This window comes from Sinohyriopsis cumingii, chromosome 14, assembly GCF_028554795.1.
Source record: "Sinohyriopsis cumingii isolate HCF-2022 chromosome 14, ASM2855479v2, whole genome shotgun sequence".
Classification (NCBI taxonomy): Eukaryota; Metazoa; Mollusca; class Bivalvia; order Unionida; family Unionidae; genus Sinohyriopsis; species Sinohyriopsis cumingii.
Window position 1 is genome coordinate 38,297,570 of NC_142974.1, and position 20,773 is coordinate 38,318,342.

Genomic DNA, 20,773 nt, shown 5'->3' on the forward strand with positions numbered 1-20,773 from the left:
GGTACAGCTTGTATCCTGCCGGACCCCATATTGCTGGTATATGCGCTCATACAGCACCTTCAATCTGATATATTGGATATGTAGGTCGACAAAATATATCTTTTGATTAGCAGTTTGACTGGAGCTAATTGAAAAATTCGAAAATACGTTCGGATCCTAATTTTATTTATAATGATAACATTCATAATGTCGATCATGATGATAATGACATTTGTTGACGCCGAAGAGTAATAAATCATTGAAATTTCTAAGTTGCCTGTGGTGTAATTAGTTTAGTTGCCAATAGTCTTGAAATTCTTCTTGAATTAATATTGTATTATGAGGTTTTTGTCACATTTACCTATAACTTATCATTTCGAACGCAGTTTTAGATTCTGTACATTTGATACAAAATTCTCGGTGAATAAGGCACTGGATAATATTTTTCTTAGAAATTAGAATCATAAACATATAGCTACGTTAATAGTATTTCTCTGTGAATTCCAGTGTATATGTATTAGCTATACACGTGGACGTAAGTAACACATTTAAAGATTATGTGATCTTTTGTGAAGTTAATTCTATGGTGAAATACTCAGATATTTACCGTGTTGTGAACTCAGTTATAATGGGATTGTTATCAGTAAGGGACTTGATCGCAATATTCGTATTACCATTCAGTCTTTACCCATGTAAACGTTGCTGCATTTTCTTCAGGGGTATTGAGTAAATTATGTTTAACAATCTGCTTATGCTATACTCTCTCAAAACCAAAACCATTTTAATACTAATACTATGGCAAGATAGTCCTTTCTTGCTCATTACTTTGCAGAATGATTTTCTTTCCTTTAGAGCCATCCAGATTATCTTGTGTGCCTTGTTTAGGCTTTGTAGAAGTCCCGGAGTTCTTGTGGAAATGTTTTATTGATTATACTCAGTGTTTCAGCTTTTCAACGAGTGTTGACATGCACAGTATTTAATCAACTCGTTTTTGATCGTAAGGGTGTTTTTCTTTAGATATATAATTTAAATTTTCTTTCGCCAGCTCGCAAGCAAATCGTGAGTTAGTGGTATATAAAGTAGAAGGTGCTAAGCTAACATCGTGATATGCTTACATGATGAACAATATCTTAGGTGATTCACATTTTGGTTAGTTGATTTATCTGTTTGCCAATGACGTATGTCACATTCTGTTCTTCTTTACCCCATATGTTTCGTTAACAGTGTATACCTGTAAGAGTGGATTTTCTAAGATTTCAATATATATCACTTCTTGAAGTTTCTTTAGGTTTGATGCATGTTAACCAAAGTTTTAATTCTGGACAAATTTAATTTTGTTTCTTCTGCTGTTAGCGATGTTATACATAGGTAGTACTACATATTAAAATGTGTTTTGTTTTATAGAAATATGTAAGTAGAACTGGAAGCTATCTCTTTTCTGTACAAAACACAAAAATAACACAGTTAAGATGAATCTGTATTATTTTGTCATCGGTGATTGCTGATATTTGTAAATGTCTTTTGTGAAAACTTTTCTAACTCCATGTGTGTCTCTCACGTTCAGTATTATGCACGTACGTATGTACATATGTATGTATGTAGGTATATAGGTAGGTAGGAAGGTATGTATGCATGTATGTAAGTATGTTCGTATGTATGTATGCATGTATGTAAGTATGTTCGTATGTATGTATGCATGTATGTATGTATTACATAACCTAGATGTTAAAATGATTGACTTAAACAACGAAAACATCATGTAGCCATCAGTAACATTATTGTATGTAAGGAAACTTGTCATGCCTGCAGAAATGCATTCTTGAGAGTCTTGTAGAAAGGACTTACGTTTCAATCTCTTATTCCAAATGTTTCCTCTTTAGTACACATTCCTTTCAGTTCTCATCTATAACTAATATTATGCATGGATGAGGTTTTTAATAAGACATACATTGTGCTCTTGTTGTACCTGTTTTTTATCTATATCTTTTGTTAGTAATATGATTCATGAATCTATATTACTGGTTCGGACAACGTTTGCGAAATGTTAAATTTCAATTTAAGATAAATTTATGGTACTAACTAATTTTTTACAATTTAGATGTTTCTTTTATCCCAGTTCAGTAATGGCTCCCATTTAATTTGAAGCTGTTGCAGGTATATTCACTAACCAACCAAGGTTAAATGTTTTGGTTATAAAGACCACAGTATTGTCCACAGGGATCTTTCAAACTTGTATGCAGTAAACTTGTTGCAGTTGTTAGTTGACTTTTTACACCTAATGAAACATGATGTGAGGTATAAAGTGTTTTCTTCTAACTCCATCTGTCCATCCATCCAGTTATGCTTTACTTTTAGATCAGTTTCCAAGAATTTTGGATGGACTATCATGTTCCATGAACTCATTTCTCATTAAAATTGTTTCACTCTCATCCTCTAATCTATATCAATACAGTGAGCTCGTTTGAACAAAAGAACAGACCTGTCAGTGCAGCCAATCAACGGGAGAAGAGAACTAGAACAACTGCAAAAAACAAGAAAGGACACATCATGATCAGCTATAACTGGGACCGTAAGACCGAAGTAAAAAAGATAACATCATTTCTTGAAGAGTATTATGATGTATGGGTGGATACTGATAACATGAATGGCTCAACGCTTCAGGCCATGGCCGATGCTGTAGAAACCGCACATGTTGTTCTTATATGCATGTCACAGAAATACAAGGACAGTCCAAACTGTAGATTAGGTAAATATTTTTAAAAAGTACGCTACATTTTAACGTTATTGCTTTGTTAACCTAAGTCTATATGAACTCCATGACCCTGGGTCAGATATTTTTGCATGAGTTTTCATTTACTTCGATCATGTTAGGTACCAGACAAGACCATATGTTTATATATATATATATATATATATATATATATATATATATATATATATATATATATATATATATATATATATATATATATATATATATAAACGCAGACCTTGATTTGCCACTGCACAACGTGCTAACAGACCACGGTATGTGTTGTTCTACTGATTAATCCTAAGACCCTGTTGGCGCGTGGTTTGAGGGCACATCTGGTTATATTCATTTCTCATTATGTCTGACCAATCCTCGAGCATATTCATTATATATCAGGATTCTGAAACTCCTTTAAGTGTTCTGGAATACATAGGTGGTGTTGTGGATGTAATAAGATAATTTTTTTGTACAGCCTTGACTTGTTGTTAATTTAGTGCAAACTCTTCTCATTAACAACACTGTATTTATCTTTCCATTCGATACTGTATATATTCCTGAATAAGTCGGATCTAACTGCAGACTGACTAACAAAACATTTCGCTTGTACATTAGAAGTATTGTATGCCAAATATTTTTTGCTATAACTTCATCAATTTAAGATAGTATAAAACCTTTATTATTGCTTTGTCGGTAACAGTTATCATTCTCACAGAACATTCAGCTACTTCGGGGGTACAAATATGTATATAAAAGTTGGGATTATCTCTATAAAGTCTTGCCTAATGTCGAAAACGTTTTCAGGATGTCTTCAAACCATATAATTACAATGACTGTTTGATAAGAGTAAACAGTGTCTATATTTTACATTGTTAAAATGAATCTTCTCTCTACCTCTAATAAAATATTGGATATGTCTAAAATACCATAAGCAATACAATGTTAAATTGCATTACGATGAGAATGTTTGAAGTGATACTCATAAGGTAACGTAATAAACAAAGAATGCATAATAAACACTGAACAATGTAAAAGAAGAGTACTAAAACGGAACAATAAAAGACAAACAATAGACAATAAATAGTATATTTTGTTGGAGTTCTTTCCGCGGCGAGTCTCACCCAAAACGAAACCTTCTTCGAATTGCTTAGCTTTTGCTCGACTAGACATAACTCCGAAAGAACTTAACTTATAGCCTTTCATTTATAGTGCGTCGCCTGTTGTTGGTCGTACACTGTGCACACGTTTGTCAACAATTGCATGTTATCAATCTGGATACCATATTTGTGATTTGGTTTTCTTAAAACTGTAACGTATCCTTTATCATCAGGAGTTTCCACTGCTTCTGTAATGAATGAGATGGATGCACATTCGTGAGGTTACATTGCGTCTTTCCACTCTTGCAGACATACCTTTGATTTGTTTGATTTATTATCATGAAGATCTAGGATGACATTGATTATGACTGTACATGATAACTATACTTACATCTTAGAACGAATTCATATCAGGTAATAGTAAAAGTTTAGGATATTGTTTATATATGATAGATGTTACACTACTACATAAACCTTAGTGAAACGGTGAACTGTTAAGTAAGCGAAGTGATCAATATCAGTACTATCTTTCGGCCTCTTATTATGACGTCATGATTTTGTTGAAAATGTGACCTTTTAAAGCCAGTTAGATACTTAATTATGCTTTCTACTTGAATTGATCTGAGTTTTATTTCATTTGTAGATACGATCATTAGTAAGCGACAACTCACAACCTTCTGGACTTTGAATTAGGCCAATGACCTATCTAACATTACTGAGATACCAGAATTGTTTTTCTAGGGACAAAAACTAATTTCGTCTTTTTGCTGCTAGTTTGAATGATCTGCTTTCGAATCGCATAAACACGTAGACGTTTTCCAGCAGTCAAGTTCTGTAACAGCTAAATTACCTGATTACATTTATGAAAACTTTCTCTGGTATGAATCCAGCCGACCTCCGACCTCCCCCACAACGATAGAGAACTTTATTCTGTCTTTGAGGTATAGAGACAAAGAAAAACAACTGTCATATGTAAACACCTTTTGCTGTCATGTAGGTGTTGACCGTTACACCATGATGTACCAGTTCCTTCGTTCGCTAACATACTGTAAAGATATCCTCCATATAATCCAATTACTCGTATAGGAAAATGTCAAATCATCCATCTATTATCTTCAAAGTTACAGTAACTTATAATATTTTATATGTTACATACAGCACCTTATTTAATTTATATGAATTTATTCATATTTTTGTAATAAGAGAACCTGTATTTATTGAAACATTTGATTTCGATAGGTAATATTCAAGTGCATTTGATACATTTTTGGGCATTGTCAGAATCGCCTATTACACGGTTAGGTCATTTCAAAAACGAGGTTTATATTAATTCAATATATATAGAGAGAGATTAAAACCATGCGTAAGAAGTATTAAATATTTAAATATTTGGTGGATGGACAGGAGACATGTTATGCATTATTTAATCGTTGTCACACAGGTAATATTTGTGCACTTTCGTACAAAAATATCAGGTTCAAAGTTAAGCAAAAGCAGCTTAAAGGCCTCAAAATTGAGCACTCTCCAATACATCGTAGTAAGGAATATAACGTACGCTTCGCGTCTGAATTACTTGGTATCATGGGGATGACGGGATGCCCTCTCCACCTCTCATGAAAATGAATAAATAGAAGCAGAAAACATACGTGTCAACTCTGGGGTCATACGCATCAAAGAGTCGTTCATGCGTCGGAGAAGATATTAACTAAAATGTTGAATTAGGAACTTTAACAAGGTCAGTACGTCCTCCATAGAGAAGCCTACGTTCTTGGATGATGCACTACAAAACATTCGATAATTATGATGTTTGATTAATGACATGACAAACCTTATGTCCCTCATTTGCAGCTCGGTTTGGGGTATAATCAAAGTTCTAAGTTGAATCTTATCATATCACAATTTTTCGTCAAACTGGATATGGAACTCATTACATATTAACTTGGCTTCCTTCTCGAAAGTGTAGTCCAGGCATCAGGAAAATCTTCAGACAAGATAATGCAGTTCTTTGGCCTACTCAGTGAGGGTTAGGACCTGTCATAATGCCAGCTTAATCTGCAGGACCAGCAGAAAAGGCTCTTCATATAAACATCTTGAAAATTAGAGACATTATAAATGTCTTCTATGCTAGGGTAGAGCATATCCATTGAGACAATGTTCCACTAGTCTTGAGCAGTTCGCTTGTGATGTGACTCTGAGAAAAGGAGGAAGCAATCGCCTGACTTTTGCCTCGCGGCAACGAAATACATTCATGGTACTCCCAATATCATATGGATTTCACGTCTGGCACATTCCTTATCTGCGCAAAGTCCTGGCTGTACAACTGCTTCATACTTAGTAGTCTCTCTATGAATTTTCCATCGGGTATGTGGCAACCGGTGCTCTTTGTCCCTTATTCACGTTTCCAGGACCACAATAACATGGAATGTTCATGTTCACGTACTTAATCAGCTGCGTGGTAATGTGAGCATGCACCTTGCGATCATTAGCTTTTTATTATTAAAAAAATATTTAACGACTAGGATTGTCCCAATATTATTAAAACATTTTTGATCCACAATCTGACCAATTTAGCATCAGACGTGCCTAGATGGGTCATTGAAATTTGTTGTTGTTCAAGCATTCAAGATCATCGCTAATTCATCCATATCTGAAAAAACTACTGGCTCCCGACTGTTTCTTGTGATCGAAATAACGTTTAGAATTTAATTTCTGGAGAAGATCGTAACAGCCGAAGATCTTCCTTTTTGAGAACATAGAAAGGAAATCACGTGTTGTCAATGACGGGTATTACATCAATGAAATCATTTTATTCTCAGCATCCGTTCCAAAATGGCAGACTTTTTTCTCATTCTCTAGGGATACAAGAAGGTTTGGTCCAATTCTGACATATCAAGACCACGCTGACTCATTATTCGCAATGAAACCTCTTCAGATCTTTGATCTGTCTCAACTTATAAAAGTATGAGCCACCATCTCCTTCTCTCTCTCTCTCTCTCTCTCTCTCTCTCTCTCTCTCTCTCTCTCTCTCTCTCACACACACACACACACACACACACATTAAAACAACTATACTACCTGAATTTAATTTTATGATAACGCTAACTTCAGTATGTAGATTGAGAGAACTACTCGCGATATCTATAGATTTTATCTATATGCAGTTCTGTTGATAGTTTAGTCGTTCTAATGAGACACATAATTAGGTAAAATAATAAAGATTTCAGCGCATGAAATACCATGGAGTGCCATCAGCTTGGTCGTGAACGTAATGTCTCAAAATTGGGATATATCGGTTTCAACAACTAATTGGCATGCCCATATTGCCTTCTCTAGTTTATGTTTGCATGGCATGGCATTGCTGATGCCCACTGGATTACTGGTAGCTGCACAGAGAGTAACTACTCCCTATTCGTGAAATAGAAACCTTTGACCCATCCATGAAGTTGCAACAATATCTGTATTAATCTGGAAATCCTTCGATGACGAGACAATAATTAACTGCGGATTCTTCCTAGGATGTCCAGCGCACATGTATAAACAAATTATCTCTTGTTCATCTACACTAACATTGGGATATAGTTACCCTTTTAGTAGATTACTCACGCTCATACTCGGTGACACATATAGAGGTAGGATGCTCATCCTCCACTTACTTATTCTCCTGATATGATATTACAAGTAATTTCTTTGACGGAGTAATAGTTTTATTTTAGTAATGTATGATTCTCCGATAATACATAGCTGATCACATTGCAAGTAATACTGCCCATCCTTCTTAGCAATGCTAGCATAATTTAAGGTTATACACAAGGAAAGAAACTGGTGCCTCTGGGTATAATGTTGGCTAGCTAGAGGATAGAAATTGAAGTTAATCTGTGACAGGTTCTTCCGTTTGTCCATATAATATAATGATAGAAACAAGTTTTCATCCATTCCTTCTTTCCGGGAGGGCAGGGTTGGGAAATATCGGAGAAAGTAACCAATAGTGTAATGTGAGCAGGCAATTATTATCGGAAAACATAATTTACTAAAACATTTGCTTTCTGTAATAGTGTTAGGGAAAATACGGCTGTTTTCCAAACATTGACACTTTTGTTGAAGGAATAGGCATATTTTGAACTATAGGCATTTTTGAAGATTAAAAGAACGTGATGTCAGTAAAGGAAAATGAGAACGGCATATTTTGGGAAATAAAACAGAGAAATCAGTGGATAAAATAGAAACAGATGCTTTAAGAAGGCATTTTGTCATGCGGAGGAAGACAGTGGGAGCCTGTTTAAGGGCAGAAAAAGATGGCCCATGTCGTTAGGGGCACGAGAAAGTGTACTGAAGTCAGAGGAGATTAACACCACTCATTTACTTTCTAATATGGTGGACTATTTATGAATTCTTTGAACTTTGATGATTACGCTAGTGACCTATCTGCTGTATACAAACAAAATCCACCTTCCAACTAATATAAAACGCATATCACCAATTAACACCTAAGATATCAGTCTTATACTCAAACTCTTACCTTGCAAGACAGACTTCATACTAGTTACGGACTTTCGGCTATTCCGTTTGGTTTGAGCATTTGCGGTCTTATTCCCCAATTTTTTGAAGGTCAAATAAACAATTACTACTATTACATTAATGTTTACTAGCAAGCGAGGCCAGTTACCGTTTCTATTAGCTACAAGAGAGAAATTCCACAGGCTATCGATATATTCAAGTCAGTGACATTTTTAAAATTGTATATAATTTTAAGCGAAGACTGCATTCAACTAACAAAATCCAATTATATGCAGAAAAATTACATTCGTAAGCCTTTTCTAATAATTTTAAAAACAAACTTGCAACAATTTATAATTTTTTTCTAAGATAGAGCAGATGTTTGCATAGTATTAACGTTTTGAGGTAGAAGAATTTTGAGGCACCAAAGATAACTGCACGCCATAGATGGATGACAATTAACTCTCATACTTGATCATATAATTAATTACTAAAATAGAGATGGAACCGCCTATTATCAATATAGCAATATAGTAAATAAAACGTGCAGTGACCATATTTCAATCATAATAGTAGAGGGTGCTGTTGAGTGCAGTTCAGTAAACAATACCAGTGAAATCTTCTGGCTTTATATATATTTATCTCAGCAGCTGTAACTTCACAATCAAATCCACGTCAAGACTAGATTGTATATTTTAGCTGGAAAGGATATTCTGCAGGTAGTAAAACCAGTCACGTGTATTTATTCAACAACACAGTGTAATTTAGGCATAGCTTAATATATGCATCCTGGAGATTTCATTTTGTAGTCAGACTTACCTCAGTGTTTGATACACATTCATATGTGATGTACATACTTTGTGTTTACCGTAATATTTAAAACTAGACTTTGTTACTGAGCAAATTTCGCTTAAATTAAACTAATTTGTCAGTAGAAATTGGAATGGCAGGCATAGATATTGATCGATCGATTGGAATCTCAGAACTGTAGAGTTGTAGAACAAGTTCATTAATTGTTCCTTTGATTGACATGCCTTTTTCAGAAGCTGAATACGCACATAAACTAAATAAGAACATTATTCCCCTGAAGATGGAGAGACGGTACGAACCAGATGGATGGCTAGGTATTCTTATTGGAACACAACTCTATTATGAGTTCAGTGGAAAGTACCCTTTCGAAGCAAAACTTAAAGATCTCATTCGTGGGATTAATCACTGCTATGAAAATGAAGATGTGAAGCCAAGAGGTGTAGCCATGAAAAGCCAACTAGTGAGTAGAAATTAGAAAACTGTTTCTTCAATTGTTTTTTTGTTCAGGCCGTTTATACAACATTTAAATACACACACACACACACACACACACACATATATATATATATATATATATATATATATATATATATATATATATATATATATATATATATATATATATATATATATATATATATATATTATAGATAGATAGAGCAATAGTTAGATAGAGCAATAGTTAATATTATTTATTCACTTTTAGTGACAAACAAGGTTATCAAATTATCTTATGTGTGTCTGAGTTTATTATCGTGTCCAATACTGCTTTCCTTTTAACGTGGGCCCCACTTTTACAATATAAAGATGTGAAGCCTAGGTGTCTTAGCCATTACTAAGCCAACTTGTGAGTAGAAAAGAGAAAACTATGATTCTTTCATTATTCGTTTTTTAATCCTTTTATTCTATATTTAAATTCAAAGTGTGTCGATGACAGCAATGGTCTTGATCAAGAATGCAACTTTATCAGAGGAGGAGTTTTTGAGGATAAAGGATCACATTTGTATTGGCAATGTGTATCCCATCCGTGTAACCTGAACTCCATCTACAGCATCAAATTGGACGATATATCATAGTTTGCATTGTGATTTTAAGAGAAATGAATTGAATTAAAGTTTTAAATGCAACTGGTACTGGAGATGGTGAGGAGAGAGTGTTCCAAGGGAAACCCAAAAATGGATGCAGATATCTGTGATGGCATTCACATATTATTAATTTTTTATATATATTATTATTATCACTATTATTATCATTGTTGTTGTTGTTGGGTCTCCCTGCGAATATGGATATGTGAGAACATGCTTGTTAACTTTTCGTCGGTCGGTGTTTTTTTGCGGGATTTTGACATGGTTCTTTCTCCACCAGTTATACCTTCCGCTGAGAAGTTGCGTTAAACCCCTGTATAACAACAACAAAGACAACTAATATTAGTAGTAGTATTACTAGTAGTAGTAGTAAATCATCATCATGATCATCATCATTGCTGTTATTGTTCTGTTGTTGCTGATATTGTTGGACCAGGAGAGCTAAAAATATATAGGTATGTCTATTTGAGATTTATTCTAATAGCAGTAGTAGTTGGTGGTGTTGCTGTAGGCTTTAGCGCCATTTTTAAGCGCATGATAGGCTATACATTGCTGCCAGCATAAATGGTGGATGAAGAAACCGGGAAAACCCCTGAAACCCACGAGAAGCTACTGGCAAGCTTTCTCGCATACCCACATTTGCCAAACCCGAAACTCGAATCCACGCAGACAGAGATTAGATGGCAGTGATCCGTAACGGTGAGCGCTTTAGACCACTCGGGCACTCGGGGCCCCAATAGTAATGACAGTAGTAGAAGCATCATATATACAGTTTACTGCAATGCATATATCCAATCATCCACGTGATTTAGCAACAATTCTTTCTATAAGATATTGCTATATTTCTCCCATCTGAAGGTATATTCATGATGCTTAAACTTTCTTCAACTTTAATAGAAACCGGCTTTGTTCAATTGTTTTATATACTTCTTTTTAAAGACGCCAGCTTAGAATTTGATCACACCGAAATTTAAAAGTAACAAAAACCAATACTGCATTTGTGGTATTGCATGACGTAAAGTCCGCTGAATATTATTCTTACTGCAATATTCTCCAGAATATTGTAAATATATAGAGGCTTTTGCTTATTGTAGATTAAGTTCATGAAATGATTTGAATACTTTCTACCTTTGTTTGAGTGAAATTATTACAATAGTTTTATTAATTTAATTTGGAATTACCACATAATTTATTTTAATTTTAGTATTATTCTACAACATAAACGTTCTCCTGGTTTTATTCCTTGAACCCGCAATACAGTAATGTGAAATAATCCCAAAACGGTATTGGATGCTTCGAGTATCACACCTTCCCTTTAAATGATACCATGATGCTGCTGGTAATATAATGAGTGTTGTTACATGGTGTAATATAAAATATGTGACACAAATATATTATGTTGTATAACACAATAGTGACGCGAATAAAAAAAGGTAAATATCCATACAGGAAAAGACTGCGGCTGCCATACGAGAATGGACACCTGACCGAGTCAACAAATGGATTGAAGGACAAAACCTTCCAAAGTAAGTGAAGTTTTTACCTTACTAACGTTTAATTTTCCTATTACTAAGCCCCTATTGTGTTTATGCCACTCATAATTCGAGCATGGCTAGGAATCACATTAAATTAAAGTATGTTTTACAATTGCTACTTAGATGTTTTTCATTGTTGGGTCTCAGGCTCGGCCAGTATGGGTATGTGATAAAGCGTTCCACAAGCCCCCACTAAAACAATATAACTATTATTGTCTTTGTGCACTATAATGCCCTATCCTCGATGGTACTTCCTTGAATATAAAGATTCCTCCCTTGTATGTCTATCACATTAGAGGCTTTCATGGTCGGCCTTAAAAAGAGTATTATTTGGTAATACCTACCTTAATTTATATTTATGTATTGTTTAGATACTCTGCTCATAAACTGTGCCATAAAAAAAACTTTATCCGTTTCTGTAAGGTGGTGTGCATTATATTCCTGTATGTTTTCCTCATTGTTATAAGTAGATACAGTTTCTTTTGTGTCGCATAAGCAAAGTGAAATTAAATTTGAGAGCATATAATCAATAATATAAATTGCAAATGGATGCATGCAACGTTAGGAAAAGAACAAAAGATTTCATATATATCTCTAAATTATGTTGGATATAAACAGGGCCGGCGCCAGACTATCTGGCACTCTAGGCAAGGTTAGATTTTGCCCCCCCCCCCCCCGAAAATTTAAATTTTTATAAAAAATTTCAACATTTGAGCACAGACTAAAGATAATTTTTTATAAAAGATATTACCCCTCTGTGCTTAAATGTCCGAATACCCCTCAAAAAGCACTAATTGATACTATTTTATTTGCAAAATTAAGACAAGAATAAACAAACATAAAGATAGATATTAGTGATGAACTAACAGTTGAACAGACACTCAATACTAGTACAGCTGAATCCAAATTTGGCTGAGAGATAAATACAGACAGAAAGACAATTTAAAAATCGCACTTTGCGTGCCTTTTCCTCAGCAAGGTTTTAAACTAATTAAGCGAAATCAAGTGATGAAGCCTGATTATGTTCAATTAATATAGTTGCCAAGCCATCTAGTCTCCCTTTCAACATTGTAGAGCGAATGTAAGATTTTATAAGCTTGAGCTTGGAGAAACTACGCTCACCTCTTGCTACTGATACTGGAAGTGTGAGAAGGATCATCAATGCAATAGCAATAACTCGTGGCCTATAAAAGCACGCGAACATAATTACGTCCTGACAGTTTCGTATACGCACGATTTTCACTCACTCATTTTTCTTGTTCCGGTCAGCCTGGTGTTTCGGTCACACTGAATCTACCCGATTATTTGTCCCTGTATGAAATAAACCAGGATAAAAAACGACCCTCAATAAAACTGAAATTTATTTATTTATTTTTCAAAACTGTTGTTGATTTGGAGAAATGCGTCCTCTGAAATCAGCGCCCTAGCGGCTGCTTAGTTTGCCTATATTGTAGCGCCGGCCTTGGATATAGAATTCTACAAACTATGACAGAGTGATTTTCTGCATCAGCCCTTTAAAATATACACGTACTGACGTGCGATCAAACAGAAAGAAGCATTATTTATACCGATTACATGGATTATGTTTTGCATATTAGAATCATGAACGACCTTTGTCCTGTTTGGGCGCATGTTCTTGAATGAATGTCGAGTATTCCTAAAAGTTAAAATGTCTTCATTTTCATTCCAGGGAAAAGTTTCAGGACTTTACTGGTAGAGAGCTTGCCCTCTTGGTCACTATGAGATCAGAGGTATGAGAAACAATCAGTCCTAAAACTTTCAAGAATTAGGTTGAGAAATTACTTAAAACTCTGAGGTGAAATTTCTCGAAAAGGATATTAATACATACTTGCAGGAAATTTTTATCTCTGGATGTTTTAGTCTAGCAACTATTCATGCATATTTCAACCAGTTCCATCCAGTTTAGATTCTTCTCATATGCTTTGAATTTACAGCTTGATTGAAGAATAAAATAGGTTATGTTCTTTTAAATAATGACACAACATATATTGTCCATGACTGGATATAGTAGAAATGAATTTGTGATTTGTGTGCCAGAAGGGTGAGAGTTTGAATCATAATATTTTATCAGTCTGGTCTGACTGACGTGTCACTGAGCAAAGCTTTATTCCTTTCTTATCAGGATATAACTTTCATATAGTGTTAATTCGATGTAAACATCCCTTGAAAAATATTGGTGGAAGTTTCACTGTTTTGATAGTGATTCGTTTTTATGGTATAATCTCTCGTACGAAATATATTACAAAACTTCACGCCTGGATGATCAGGCAATCACCCAACAATTATACATTATGCAAACTGTTCATAGAAGAAGTTTACTATACTAGCAATCTATCTTCATCTTCGAAAATGCTGCATGTTCCTTACCTTTATAACACAGTATACAGACATTGCTAATATCTGAGCCATATTTAAGTAAAGTTGCTAATATTTAAGCCAACATTTGATCCATTATCATATTTTTTATTTAATATATTTCTTATTTTGTATCTTCATTTCAGGCTCCGGAATTTGTATACAATTGTTTACAAAATAATTTGGGCATCAATAGTTTGAAGACCATGGCCATCATTATTGAAGGTTTAGAAGATTTGTTATCGAAAGATTTACAAGATTTGTCCGCTTGACACCATAAGCAAAGCTTTTAATCTTTCCTCCCATTCTTTATTAACTAAATACATTGAACGAAAAACTGACTGTGAATGTTAAATAATTATTAGTTCTTTTATGTCACAGAGTAAAACTCAAATTCAAGTGAAACATTAGTCTTCCCACTCAGTGTGGTATCATTTGTTGTGCATTGCTTTATTTTCGTTGGTGTCAGACTTTGTTTTTAGACTTTGTGGTGTATAATGAATGTTCACCATTTTTCTGTCTGCTTGTAGTGTTCAACATTAAAACTAGGGTTCACGCTTAAGTTTTTCATATTAAAATGGTTTTCTCAAATACTAATACTTACAGAGTCACATGCCATGGCTTGTAAATGCGTGATGGAAAGTGCTAAAGATATCAGAGAATGTGAGTCACTGTGAATGCATTTTATGTTCGATGATTTGTATTTATCTATGAGTTAAGATCAGTTTATTTTGGGTAGGGGTTGTAGCTAGACTAATGACTCAGAAAATGTCTTGTGGAATCACACGACTTAGCATGCAAACGTTTAATGAAGAGTGCCTCACCAATGTAAAACTAGGACACCAACCTGAATTGTATTGTTCTTGGAACGTGATTGCATTTTGTTTTAAGCTCAATTGTTCTAGGCTTGGGTATGCATGTAGCTCAGTTTCTGCTACATTTGTTTTCAGATCCATGTAACTAGCGATAAGGATGTATCATGTAAAGTTATATATGCTTGATTAAAAAACAAGTCATGGTCAGTTATATTTCCCAAGAGATTTACTTAGATTAGCTATTGTATTCAGCTCTGCTTATCTGACAATATGTCATCTAAGTCATATGTACTGTCATTTTGTAGCCAAAACAATCTCATTGTGACCGATCTGTTCATGCTTCAGATAGATGTTGTAATCTTTGAATTTGGCTTAGTTTCGTAACTACCAAACTGGTGTAACTTGACACGAAGCTCTACTTCATTTAAGCAGAGCAATGCTTTGTAATCCATCCATATTGTCATTGATAGTGTTGTATCAGTAGTGTGTTAATGCATAATTAGTACGTGTTTGTGAAAGCATATTGCGTAATCATTATTGCTGCTATTCATATATGGTATCAAAAATCCGTAGTTAGTGCAAAATTTAATTCTCAATGTCATGATCACTAATCAATAACATTCCCAAGAAAGCCTGATTTTTGCAAATGCTCATCCTAAAAGATATTTCCCGGAAGTCACATCTAATTGGAAAATTCATCGATTGGTCATTAGTCCTTCAGAATACTGTTCTATTTTGGACTTGGGATCTTTGTTATCCACTATGTATCATAATCACACTGAGATTATTGAATGAATTAAAAGTAATGTATCGCTCTCGTGGCTTCATGGAAGACTAAGCCATAGCTAGTGTGCGAAACACAATTTGATATTTATCAATAATTACGTTGTTCAAGTTTTCCAAAGTCGCTGGTGGTATTTCTTTGTAATGATACCAGAGATACATATAGTATGAACATTATAATGTTCCTTAGGGCAGACTCAAAAGCACGCATACATTTGTTTGTCGGTGACTTTGATCAGCCACTATTTTTCACATATGTGGTATAAAGGTACACTGTGTGTATTGCTTTGACGTGCTATTACATTTACATCAAAATCACGTATTAAAATCCTATGAAATCTTTGCTTCATTAAATTTTGATTGACATTGCAATAGAGCAAACACAATTCAATTTTCTAAGTCCTTAAGGAACAGGTTATTTGTTGCATTACTTGTTATATCAATTGTCACCAAAATATAAATAGTATATATCAAGAAGTGGTTGATCTATGCCTTATGCAATTATTTACAGCATAGTAATCATTATTTGTTTAGTGTATTATTGTATTGTGAGTTATATATTACCTTATTTACTTGAAATGTATCGTGAATTTAACTGATGTTTAATGTACTTGTCCATACATAGTTATTGCTACTTTGAACGTCTTCGTTGTTATTTTCTTTCCCATGCATTGCTGTCTTTGAAACTTCGAATTTTGTAAGAATTTTTTAAATTACAAATGATTACCATAATATTGTGAAACATACGATTGTTGTTTTTGGAAATTCGTGTAATTAAATTTATTTTGATGTACTAGCTGAGAAAGTTTAGGACATGTTGAAAACAATGTTGATATAACCAATTTTTACCTATCTTTTGAGGTTTGTGTACTGGTTTATTACGATCTTCTGTTACATATAGTTTCTACAGCATTCCCACTACTTTATCTTAGATTTATAATCTTGTAGTCCGTTATATACATACCTTGTTTAGAAAGATTTTACTTCTAACCTTTGTTTTGGTGTAATTATATTTTAACTAGATTTGAATAGAACTTTAATATGCACCATTCAGGCATTATAATCATAATGCATATGTTTTACATCTGTCTTTCCAACCATCTACTTGTTACCAATATTACTTTCTGCACAATAATTTGAATTCTACAATATCCATCGTTACCATGCTTATAGATATCTTGAACGTGGAATACAATAAAAGCCTGTTGAATTTGGTGTCATAGGTCAAGGTCACAAATAGGGAAAAAAACAAATTAAAATGTCTTTTGCAGAAAAACGTTATTTTTCTATCGCATTCTCGGACAAAGCTTCATGTGTGACTCCTTTTAGTGTAAGGGAGAAGAATGTTGATTTCAAGATGAAAGTTCAATGCGAATGTGATTTAAAGAAGAAATATGATTTCCACAAAAGAAACATTAATTCTACATTCCTGGAGCAAACTTTGTGAATTGCTTGAACTTGGGGCAATGAAGACGCCTTTTGTTTGTGAATAAATGTCAAATCACTGGCTGAATGAAAAGAGAAATGGTTTTACCGCAAAAATAATCTTTGCACCTTCATTAGTGTTTGTGAATATGTTTCACGTGTGAACGAAGCCTTTGGCTGTTGTGATTCAACTGTCAGTAATATTGTGAATGAAGATAAAACAATGTTTTGTGTATGATAACCTTTGTTCTAGACTATATGCACTGATCACATTATGTGTAGGGTTTGAACTTTAGGTATGTAAGTGCCCCATCGCTTGGCATCAAAAGGTCGAAACTAGGATCATTGTGGCTCAGAGAAAATGTGTTTTGCAGACTAATGTTTGATCCAGAACTCGCTATAGACCAGCTATATTGGAATACGTTTACTTAGTTTAGTAAAGAAGCATATGTATGCCACATTCATGTTAAGTCCAAGAAAACACTGGTTTATATACATTATGTTTAGTTCATGACCGCATACCTTGATCAAAGGCCCAGGTCACTGCGGGAATCCCAGGTGGCTGAACAGTCTAATGCGTTGGCCTTTACAAACCACTCACATCTCACCTTTGTCACCATGGGCATGAGTACCGGCCTGCCTGACGTATGTGTATGTGTATGAGAAACTTACCAGTAGCTGACCGTTGCTCGGTGGTTCTTTCATGTGTCTTTCCTCGTTCTCTCTCCACCACTTGCAGCTTTGTAAACCTCGTCTAGTGCTGAAAATGGCGTTAAACCTATAATTTGAAAACCAGACAATATTGACCTTTTTGTCATTTTTGTCATTTATTTCTAGTATAAATCATGCTTTCATTATTGCCTTTGTGGAATACATTCATAGATATAGCTGGCATAGTTTTATGCTATTCTTGTGCGTGTTTTTGTTACAAATGTAACATTAGTGTTCATATACGTTGATCAAAATTGTGTACTTGCATAGATATTTGATTACAATCTACTTGCAATAGTCTATGTATATATATCAACATCATTGATTTTTTTATGTTATATATGTTGAACTGAGACTTTTTTGACATATTAATTGACCCTTATTCTTTAAACATGAAACTTATATTAATCTGAATCTATATTCAGAAATAAATTGCATAATACATTGTGACATTCCTAATGGACACTGTCCTTAAAACGTTCTTTAGGCTATATACCTAGCGACCTTTATAACTGGTGTAGGCAGAACCCTAGAAAACATAGGTAAGAACCACCGACCCACACTGGCCAAGCCCAAGACCCAAACACAAGCAGCCAGATGTGAGATGGCAATGATAGGTAAAGGGTAGCACTTTAAATCACTCAGCCAAACAGGACCCATAAATAGACAGAGGTAAAAATGTGAAACCAACAATTTGAATAACATGCAACAATTGTTATCTCTAGAATACAAAGTGAAGAGACACTTACAGCAATGTGATTTGAATTCCGCATAATAATAAATGTTCTTTCAGAAGTTCAAAGGTATTGCATGAATTTCCAATAGTTTGAATATACTGATTTACCACAAAGATGCCTTCAATGATGTCTTGGAATGAGTTCTCAATAATCCCAATGTAGTGTTTAAGTCTAAAACGTCAATATTCACTTTGTAATTCTAATGAACAATTTAAATAATTCTTATAAAAGTCTTATACCTGAACACAACTATAAACCCAGACCATATATTCGCAAAGACTGCTAAGAATCACAGTCACTTGACTTAGAAAGCAAACAATATGTTCCGAAAAACTGACTTTTCGGATGCAATATTCCTCTAGCACTTAAAGCACGCCTCCGTTCACCACCCTCAGTCAATATACAATATAAGTTAAACATACATAACACAAATATATATGAATCTTTATTTTTATCTTAAACACGTTTTATTTCATGTATCAATTTATTATGCATTTTACATCTCACTTGTTTTGCTTTTGTGTTCCTTTTAAATATAATTATAGTCTTTTTTTTCTCTTATGATACTATTAGATACACTTTTCTGAGAGAATGCTAGTGTTTCATGATGCATATAACGCTTAACTTGAAGACCTCTACCGTATTTCCTAATCTTTATAGAAGACAGTTCTATAAATGTGTTTTAACTACATAGTGCTTGAGCTGAAAGCTGTTCACGCGTAGTGTTGTTTTGGTAAATAAAGTGCTTAAGCTGAAAGCTGTTCTTTAAAATTGTCAATTGATCTATATAGCACTTGAGCTGAAGGATGCTCTCCTATAGTACTTTCTATTCTAGTGCAAATTTCCTATACTTCATATGACTGGACGAGTATATGTTTATATATGTCGTAAGAGAATGAAGCACAGACGCAAACATTCATACCTCCCTCGCCAACTCAACACACAAATTTTCATGTGTGTTATTTATTTACATTGTCCTTACACAGAGAGAAACTATTGTCAGCAAGCAGTGCTGCTGGAGAGAAAATAAGAATTAGGCGAAACTCAAATTAATGAATTTCAGCAAATAGGGCTCTCTACTTTCACGATCGAGTTTACATTACTTGTACTGAATATATTTGGAGTGGAATCATACACAATATCTAAAATGCACAACGCAGTGATACAATAAATCTGTAAAGATACAAAAGACTAAAAATTACCCCCTCTCCATTGCAAATCATTGTGCATTTCGAGTAGAAAACATGATGAAACTGATATTCGAGCTAATTACATAATTTTATTTCTGCGTTAACTTCCTTTAACTTGATGCTTGTTTGATAAGTAAAAAAAAAATTGTTTCAAGCCGCTCATGCGCGCAATGTAACTAATAATACATAATGCACTATGCAAAATTCAGTTTTTTATGTTGAATAGTTATATGTGTTTAACTAAATGAACATGGAAAGGGCCATTCTTTTATAAATGCTAGACATCTATAGATGAATCAAATTGCATTGTGTGTAACATATAATCATGAGGTACGTTTGATGGGGATATATTTCATCTATACTACCAATTGTGATATTTCAAAGTCAACGACAGTGTTACGAAAATAGCTATATGCCAATGCATTTCGTTTCCTTATGATGAATTAGTGTGTGTGTGTGTGTGTGTGTGTGTGTGTGTGCGTGGTAAAACAACATTGGTATAAAGGAGTTGATATCATACTCCAACGCTGTATTTTCGTGCAAACAGGATTTACCGAATATTTTTGAATACGCGCCGTCTATCCGTTGCTCACAGATGTAAAGCTGTAGTCAGGCAGGACGTAAATCTGTCAGAAAACAATTACCTCAAAAATGTCAACATTCAATGAACATCACTTGTTTGGAATGTGCATGCAATTCCATTGATCTTCAGATATAAATGTATTGTCAGACTTAATATATATGCATTGATCTAGATTATGAAATATACTCAGTGTATCGTCCGATGCCTGATGATGATAGGTCATATAGAGATGGCGACGTACATGTCCGAACAAGCTTATGCTTGTAATTTCATTCCATGGTAGCCAATATGGAATAGAATTGACAATACGTTGCTTATGATCCTACTTCTCCTACATAAATAGGAAATTATTAATAGTTAAACTGTTTTTTTTTTAAATCAGTCATATTTCAGTAATAATAATA

General features: G+C 34.1%; 1 protein-coding gene across 1 annotated transcript in view; it reads left to right on the top strand.

The window, feature by feature from the left end:
• LOC149783607 (uncharacterized) overlaps nucleotides 1-19,353 on the top strand; it is a 42,668-nt gene extending 23,315 nt beyond the window's left edge. Inside the window, exons 5-9 of the mRNA XM_089931857.1 lie at nucleotides 2,432-2,725; nucleotides 9,363-9,589; nucleotides 11,664-11,740; nucleotides 13,440-13,500; nucleotides 14,272-19,353. Of these exons, the coding sequence (XP_089787983.1) occupies nucleotides 2,432-2,725; nucleotides 9,363-9,589; nucleotides 11,664-11,740; nucleotides 13,440-13,500; nucleotides 14,272-14,397 (785 nt within the window). The 3' untranslated portion in view covers nucleotides 14,398-19,353. The remainder of the gene's footprint in view (nucleotides 1-2,431; nucleotides 2,726-9,362; nucleotides 9,590-11,663; nucleotides 11,741-13,439; nucleotides 13,501-14,271) is intronic.
• Nucleotides 19,354-20,773: the final 1,420 nt, after the last annotated feature.